This window comes from Nicotiana tomentosiformis, chromosome 7 (assembly GCF_000390325.3).
Source record: "Nicotiana tomentosiformis chromosome 7, ASM39032v3, whole genome shotgun sequence".
Classification (NCBI taxonomy): Eukaryota; Viridiplantae; Streptophyta; class Magnoliopsida; order Solanales; family Solanaceae; genus Nicotiana; species Nicotiana tomentosiformis.
The window spans coordinates 35,108,581-35,117,572 of record NC_090818.1 but is presented as its reverse complement, the minus strand read 5'-3'; the positions used below and the strand labels follow the sequence as shown (position 1 = coordinate 35,117,572).

The 8,992-nt window shown below is 36.4% G+C and overlaps 1 protein-coding gene across 2 annotated transcripts; it reads left to right on the top strand.

Annotated features, from left to right (window-relative positions):
* The first annotated feature begins 1,571 nt into the window (after positions 1 to 1,571).
* LOC104116576 (probable sugar phosphate/phosphate translocator At3g14410) lies at positions 1,572 to 6,810 on the top strand. 2 transcript variants are annotated; one of them, XM_070181441.1, is made up of 8 exons: positions 1,572 to 1,904; positions 3,096 to 3,203; positions 3,283 to 3,317; positions 4,025 to 4,137; positions 4,367 to 4,628; positions 4,733 to 5,001; positions 5,819 to 5,945; positions 6,509 to 6,810. In XM_070181441.1, exons 1-7 carry the CDS (start codon positions 1,803 to 1,805, stop codon positions 5,941 to 5,943), a joined length of 1,014 nt encoding a protein of 337 aa, XP_070037542.1. In that variant the 5' UTR covers positions 1,572 to 1,802; the 3' UTR covers positions 5,944 to 5,945; positions 6,509 to 6,810. The 2 variants fall into 2 exon arrangements, with proteins under 2 accessions (XP_070037542.1, XP_009625757.1); XM_009627462.4 differs by lacking the exon at positions 6,509 to 6,810 and having other exon boundaries at positions 5,819 to 6,360.
* The last annotated feature ends 2,182 nt before the right edge of the window (positions 6,811 to 8,992 follow it).

Below are 8,992 nucleotides of genomic sequence, written 5' to 3'. Positions count from 1 at the left end.
GGGGCTACGTACGTGCGAGGTGACGAGAGCCCGCACGTATCTAGATTCATGTTATTGTCCGGGTAGGCTTAGGTTCACATCATGCTATGGCTGTATTATTTGAGCAGTCTCTCCTATTAAATTCCTCTATTTTACATTATTACTTTAGACTAGACTTGTTATTGTAGAGACTTCACGAGTTCACGATTAGTCACCGAATAACTTTACTCCTCCTATGGCATGTTTTATATATATATATATATATATATATATATATATATATATATATATATATATATATATATATATATATACTTCATTGAAAGGTTTTTGTTAAAAAAATTACAACTCACACGTTTATTCGTGAGTAGGGTCAAGGACCCGTCAAAACTTCTTACTCTTATGGGATCGGGTCGTTCGTCTCAGCAGGAATTTGTATTTCACTTCTTATGAGATCGGGTTGTTCGCCTCGGCAGAATTTATGTACCACACTCTTATGGGAGCGGGTCGTTCGCCTCGGCAGGTTAAATAGATGTATCTATGGTTTGCGCCGTTCGACCCTCGCAGTGCACAATTTTATTATTATGTTGGATCGGGTCGTACGCCTCGTCATTTTCTATATTATATCCTCATGGAATCGTGCGTAATATTTGGCAAGAAGCCAGAGTATCTGTAAGTTTTCCCGATTTGGGGATATGAAAATCTATCTGATGAGATCCACTATATTAATATATATGCTCCGGTTAAGGAGAAAAATTTTCAAATGGAGAGCTTGAGTTCCTCGTAAAGAGGGGTATTCGTGCCACATAATCTATACTTGTTTATCTCATTTATTTACACCGCTTCATATTTACTTACCTTTTTACTGTACATGATATTATTGGACCACTAGTAAGTGTCGATGTCGACCCCTCGTCACTACTTCTCTGGGGTTAGGCTAGATACTTACTGGGTACATGTTGCTTATGTACTCATACTACACTTGCTGCACATTTTTTTTGTGCAGGTACATATATGCCTAATGGCCTTGTGAGAGCAGAGGCGTGTATGCATGCAGGGACTTACGTGAGCTGCATTCCATATTACGACCCGTAGCCAACAGAGTCTCCTTCAGAGTATTTATATTTTCCTGTCCAATTTGTATTCTGGGTAGTGGGTGTATTTTATTTTATTCTTCCTAGTTAATGCTCATGCACTTGTGACACCGGGTTTTGGGGTGATTATGGGTTGTTCTGTATTGAATTTATTAAAAGTATTATTATTTACTTTGTAAATCCACATTCTTTACTATTTAAATTGAAGAAAAATATGATTTCAAAAATAATAAAATGGGAACCCAATTAAGTAATTATTGTTGGCTTGCCTGACAGTGGCGTACGACGTCATCACGACCTTTATAGATTTTGGTTCATGACAATAGCAAGTTAGTTACTATTTTTATCGGATTAATATTTACAATCTTTCTTTACATAATAAGTAATTTTATTGTATAATCTCTTTGTACACTGTTTAGTGCATAAATTTTAAACTAAGTCATTTTCCGTCAAACAAAAGGAGTCCTTATATTATGTTTTTAATCCATTGGGAAATGGAAAAATGCAAGTAGAAGGAAAGTAAACGAGGGGCAGTCGGTACATAAGAACTGGGAAAAGAAGCAACCAATCCACCAAGTCAGGCGCGCTAAAAGTCTGAACACTGAGCACTCTTTCCGTATTCTTTCTCGTCACACTTTTTAACCATTCCACTCCACCATTTCACACTTAACTTCTTTTCAAATATCAAGTCCCACAGTGAATTCAAGCCGAGTGTGAGGGGTGCAGGAAATGGCGGATCCGCAGAAAAAATGGGTGAGCGAAGATGTGGTAACATATTCATATCTTCTCCTCTATATTGCACTCTCTAGTGGTCAGATCTTCTTCAACAAGGTTGCTTCTTTTCCCTTTCTACGTTGTTAATTAAGCACGTAAATACACTTGCCTCTAAATTAATGTGCTTATTTGTATTGCATTTGTCTTGTGCCTATTATTTGATACTGGAGTAATGCTTTGTGTCTTGGATCTACGGGTGACTTTACCCACTGCCTTCAATTCGGACCCCTCTCTCTATATATATATAGTTCAAAATATTCAAAAAAAAAAAAAACATGTATTTATACTAATTTCTCACCCCTATGTTCAAAAAGAGTATTGGTTTAGTGGTACCTCATGACTTAAAATTTTGAATCCGCTTTTAACGGTGAGAGAAACATGGTTCTCACTATGAGTAATGTTACATGTACTAGAAGTTTGACGTTATTGCAGGGTGTGAAATTACGCCCTAACTCCTAAGGGTAGTGTGAATTGTGAATGTTCATAGGTCAAAATCCAAAAGACTTGGGCCTATCCTTAACTCTATCTTTATTTCCGTGTTTATGAGTTGATACAGAGGATAAGCTAAAAGATCAAATAATTAAGCGAATAAAGTCATTTATAGACATTTGATAACAATAAATCTGGAGTTCAATGATATTGAACTTCTATTACCTTCCCTTGGATGGAAGTAGTAGTATACCAGTATCTTAGAATTCATTGATTTATTTGGTCCAATGGTATTAAAACATTTTTCTCCTTTAACCCTCAACTTAAGGCTGCATTCTAGTTTCAATCAGTAACAACAACAACAACAACAACAACAACAACAAAAAAAACCCAATGTAATTACACAAGTGGGGTCGGGGAGGATAATATTTACGTAGATTTTACCCTACCTTGAAGGCAGAGAGGCTGTTGATCGGACCCTTGGCTCAAGAGAGACGAAAAGAAAAGCATTATCACCAAGCATTAACAACAACAAGATAGTAGGAAAACGAAGCGAAAAGAACATCAAGTAGTAGTAGAACTAGTTTCAATCAGTCAAAAGTCTTTTTTACCAGTTTGAAGAAGTTAATGAAGTGAAAAGATTCTCATCTTCTAGGATAATCTTTATGCGGTTCTGTTCATCGCTATCGTATTCACTAGATAAGCATCTTATTGAGGTCCCTTTTAAGTCAATAAAATTGCTGCTTTTAAGACTAGTTCGCATGTGTGACTTATTGTAGCTCCTTTATCTGACCTGCAATATAATGATGTGTGTTGCAGTGGGTTTTGTCTTCAAAAGATATAAACTTTCCTTATCCTCTTGGATTGACTCTACTTCACATGGTTTTCTCCTCAATTCTGTGTTTTGTGCTTACCAAGGTTCTGAAGGTAAGGAGTATTCACCTTTAGTTTTGTAATGATTTCTTATATGCCAGCCTATAGTGCTAATTTAGGTAATTTCATGCAGATAATGAAAGTTGAGGAAGGGATGACTCTAGATATGTGAGTATTCAAGTGAAAGAATTTCATGTCAAATATTTGTCTTACAGATGGTTGACTTCTATCCAAGGCCTTTATTTCTTTTGCCGACTTTTCTAGTTTAGCTCTTCTTTTTTTTTTTTTACCTAGGCTCATTTAGTCCTTTGTTCCCATATTACAGGTTCAGCTATGCTTTTTGGATGTGACACCGATTTTCACTTTGTTTGAAAGATTAGACCATGTACTTGTAACATAAGAAAATTACACAATAAACCACCTTTTTTTCTTCTCAAAAAGAAACTATTCTTTTTCATCAGTTCTTTAGAAAAATGAAAAGCAGTTTGTAGCCTCCACATGTTCTCCATTAGATGATTACGTATTACGTAGTTGATGCGTATTTAAATTCTGATATTATAAATGTGACAAAAATTAATTAAATCAAATTAGTAGAAAACGGAGTTATGCTAATGTAGTTACCAATGGTTTTTACCAATTAACAGGAGAAACTAAAGTTTAACATTGAACTTTCTTACTTGCTATTTGTGTGAAATTAACTTAAAAGTTGAAGAATCTCTTGTTCCGGGCTTAGCTTTTTACCGGCATTCTAATTCATCCATATTAAACAATCATATTGTTTTTCTTATTCTTTTTCTGTGGTTCTCTTTTGTCAGATTTGTTTTTCAATTATACTATAAATCATTCAATAATGCTGTTGTGGTTTTAATATGCAGATACATGAGTTCGGTCATACCAATTGGTGCAATGTTCGCTATGACACTTTGGCTTGGGAACACTGCTTATCTCTATATTTCAGTTTCATTTGCTCAGATGCTGAAAGCAATCAGTAAGTATACTGCTTTCCAGGTGTTTTATGGTGCCGTCCACCATAGATGATATTATGCAAAATACAGTTTTACAATAGAAATAAGCTCATAGGAATAGCTCTCATGGGATTCATCATGCTTGATAGATAGCTTTAGAGGCTGGGCTAGTTGACCACCTATTCCCGTACTCTGTTTTCCTTTGTTCATTTGTGCCAAGGGCATCATCCTCTCTTTTGGTTTGTTTTGCAGTGCCTGTAGCAGTTTTCATTCTGGGGGTAGCAGCTGGACTCGAAGTGATGAGCTGCAGAATGCTTCTCATAATGTCAGTAATCAGTTTTGGTGTACTTGTGGCTTCTTATGGGGAAATAAATATTAACTGGGTAGGTGTTGTCTATCAAATGGGAGGTGTAGTTGGAGAAGCTTTGAGGCTTATATTTATGGAGATTCTGGTGAAACGGAAGGGCCTGAAGCTCAACCCCATATCTGTGATGTACTATGTCAGCCCATGCAGGCATGCAGTTTTATGTCTAAGAGCTTGATGTATTGACATTATCTTTTTCTGTTTCGACGCGATTAATACTCATTTTTGATTGAACCTTCTTGACAAAAATGCAGCGCTCTTTGTTTGTTAATTCCATGGATCTTTTTGGAGAAACCAAAGATGGACGAACAGAGGACATGGAGCTTCCATCCTCTTATTCTAACCCTAAATTCTCTATGTACCTTTGCCCTGAATCTGTCTGTTTTTCTGGTGATTCAACATACAAGTGCCCTGACAATTCGTGTTGCTGGAGTTGTCAAAGATTGGGTCGTTGTGCTGCTCTCTGCCCTACTTTTTGCGGATACAAAATTGACATTAATTAATCTTTTTGGTTATGCTATTGGTAAATTTTCTAAACTTTTTGTCAAAATTCCTTTCCTAATCCCCTTGAGTGGTTCACCAGGAACATATTACGTTAACTATTTAAGTGCATTATAGCCAGGTTTGGTAATCTCCTGTGCTTCCTGAGCTCTACATATTCTTCTGCAAGTCAAAAAAAATTGATTCCGTAAACGATGAGATCAGTAAATGCATTTTTGTTTGGGTTCCAGAGATTGCTGTTGCTCTTTCTAGCGAGGAGGAACAGTGTGTGAAAGGGGGCTTCTCTCAGACAAGGAATCTTTCCTCTATAAAGAAAGAAAAAGCATGCATTAAATCTTCATCCTTGCTACATGTGCTGTTATGCAGAGTATTTATATATCCTTGTTGCTTTGCTTCATCTTAGTGCCTGGTAGCTGCTTAATCCTTCTGATATATCTCTGTCAGTTTGTTCATACTATAAAGCTTTTGAGAATGGACTGTACCATGGTATATTCCTATGGGTTCTTTGACCTTGAGCAAATGGTTTTGTTTTTCCAAATTTTCATTAGATTGAACTAACATAATCGCAACTTCTAGTAGTGCTTCTTTGGAGGCAGATGCAAACTGATGGTTATGGCTGTCAGTAGTAACATTTCTAAGTAACTAGGAGAGTGATAGGTGTAATGCTGCTGTGATCTTCATGTTGAGTCAGAAGTTTTTTGCTTTTTCCTCGTACTAGTTGCCTATGTTGGAATGACTCTGAGCTTCTGCCTTCTGTGTCTTCATGTATGGTGAGAAATAATTAATGGAACTACTTCATGAGCATATATTAACATATAAAGTTGTGGTGTTTTGTGCAGCTATTGCAGGTGTAGCTGCATATAATAATCACAAGCTAAAAAAGGCAGCTTTCCCAGGAAGCTCAGATGAGTCTCAACCCACTCAATCTATACCTTTAATACCATCTACAAATTCCAATAACTAGATGTATGTGAAGAGCAGCGTTGCAACTTATCTTGATTTTTTGCATGTAAATGATGGCAAGCGTTCAAGTTCTTTTATGCTCTTATTGGGGGATGGAAGTGCTTTTCAATGATGCATTATCTGACATACTGGCTCACAGTTTTTGCTTTATGTGAAGCCATAGTGAAACACAGTGATTTTTGACTAGGGAATGTACCTGTGGATGCGACCTTTTTGAGTGTTGCTTCTACTTTTGAATTTGGAGGATTTTGTGATATTTGAGAATAAGATACAAAAACAGTATACTTGAGTGATGTAGAGAGTTTGTACCTTGTTCTGCACGAAAAAAGCTGGACTACAATATGTTGCAGACATTTTGAATTTGTGCACCACTTGGATGAAATTCTTTCATATATATACAAGGCTGTTGTTACAATTAGATTGTTATATTCTTTTCTGTATTATCAATGTTCTGCTCTGTAAATCAGAGTATACGGCAATGTATTTAATGTTTATGCAGAATATTTCAGAATGATAGAACTTATATAAACAAATATGACTTCGTGTTGGTAAAATGAGATTTGCAGAATGGGATTGCTCGGCTACTGATAAGTGGAAGATCCAATGGGGCTGGCTGTATCCACTGTTGTCTTGATAGCAGTTCTTGTCACAAAGGACTCTTAAAGGTTGGCTGCTACTACTGAACAGTTAAAAGTGATGAATAAGCGAGGATATGTAGGGATTAGCTTTAGATATTTTCTGTCTCTGGCAGATCTCTTACGTTGACTCTAATGAAGGAATTTTTGTCTCAAATTTCCTTCACTATTCCTCTGTATTTGTATTCTCATGAGTTGTTTGTCTGTCTTTAAGGCTTGAGGTTAATACTTAATACTCCTTGTGCATATTTTATTGCATCATACATATAATGTTTTTATATACTGATATAAGACTCCTATATGTATCAATAACTCATACAGCTTACCGATTCAAGTTGTGCTCACTTCAGATAGTGAGAAATGTTTCTTAATGACGATTATCCGTGAAATTCTTTCTGTATATAGGACAAGGACCAATCAAGGGTCGAGATAAATCACTGAATGAGATTGTTACAAATGTAGACTTTGACTTTGTTTGAGAAGGCCACACCTAGCATAGAAACTTTGTTAAGTAGTAGAGAGTCGGTCCATAACTTTGAGGGAACTATAGCCTGACAAAGAGTTGGTCCAATTTGGACACACATTTAGGAGGCATCAAAACAGACCCCATCATTGATTTGAGATCCGCCATAGTTCGGTTAGTCAAATCAACTCTCATACACGAGCTCTCGGCGATTGATTTGTTTGTTTTTTGATTCTGCAATATTTTTTTCATTAGTCACTCCAGATTCTTTCATTTTTATGTGAAGATCATTTCCTTCCCAAGTTGTGCAAAGGAAAAAAAAAGTGATTCCCGTAGTAGCGGTGAGCGAAATAGGAGCAACTTAAATAAACCTTAAAACGGGATTGTGGGAGAGCAATACAAGTGCCGTGCTGCTAGGCGAACCAGCCCGAATGTTGCATCCTAGATGGTGAAAGTCCAGTAGCTGAAAGCATCACTAGCTTATGCTTTGATCCGAGTAGCATGGGGCAGGTCAAGGAAGTTGGTGACCTGATGATAGGGGAGCCAATAACCAAAGCCCTAGTGAACGGTGATAGAAACTATATATAAAGGTCCTAAGGTAGTCCCTTGTCGGGTAAGTTCCAACCCACACAAAAGGCGAAACAATTTAGGCACTTTCTCTGAGAGACGCTCAATAAAATAGACATATATGTGAAGATACGGACTACCTACACCTGAATAGAAAGAACATGTGAAGTTTCACACAGTAATACCCATGGTTAGTTTAAACTTGAGAGCTGAGAAAATCACATTAATGCTCATGGAAAAGGGAAAAGATTAATTGGTTAGTAATACCTACGTATTGAACTCAGCTTGTTTTATTCAAATTATATAAAGATAAGCATTTTACGAATCACTCCGTGCTTATGTCGCTATTTTATTTTAACACTTTCGAACATGAACTCTTTGATACTAAGGTCTCATTTGTTTTATTTTTTTAAGATTAAAACGTCTGAATCTGAATACATATCTGAATGTAAAGATGTGTATTAAGATTAAGACATTTGAATCTGAATACACATCTGAATATTAAGATCTGAATACTAAATGATTAAGACTGTTTGTTTTTTTAATATCTTAATATATAAAATTTATCTTTATTTAAAAATTAATAAACATAAAGTTTAAATAAAATACTAATTAATCTAATGATGATGGTTCTAGGTAGTAGCTAGTGGTGATTGATAACGATAGCAATTATGAATGAGGATGGTGGTGGTGGAAGGTGATAGTTAATAAAGGTGGGTGGCGTTTGTGGTTGTAATTGAGGAACGTGATGATGGGTGATGATAGTTTATAATGGTGGACAGTGCCGTCTATGGTTATTGATGGTGATGTGGTGATTGGTTGTGATAGTTGAGGTGGGTGAGTATGTGGTTATAGTTGAGGATGATGGTGGTAGTGGCGGCGGCTATGGTTGAGGATGGTGGTGGTAGTAGTTGATAATGGTAGACGGTGATGGCAGTAAGTAATGAATGTGAATGATAACATCTTAATAAAATTAAGTCTTTGTTATAGATCTTAATTATACAGACATATGAGAAGAGGAAGAACAAGAAAAAGATGGAGAAGAATAAGAGGGGAAAAGGCAGGAAAATGAAGAGAGAGGAGAAAGAAGGAGAGAAGAATAAGTGGTACCAAATACTAACAACAGGAAAGACGATAACTGAACTAAACTAAATAACATGACGTTATATAAATCTAAGAATATGAAAGGACATGAGTGTTACTAATACTACATGTAAGAAAAAGGGAAACAAACAACTACTAACTAGGTTTCTACCCTAATCCTCGACCTCCACACCTTTACTATCAAGGGTCATGTCCTCAGTAAGGTGAGTCAACGCTCCCAATCACCTTTTCCCGGCACTTCTTTGGTCTACCTGGACCTTTCTCAAACCCCTCATGGCCAG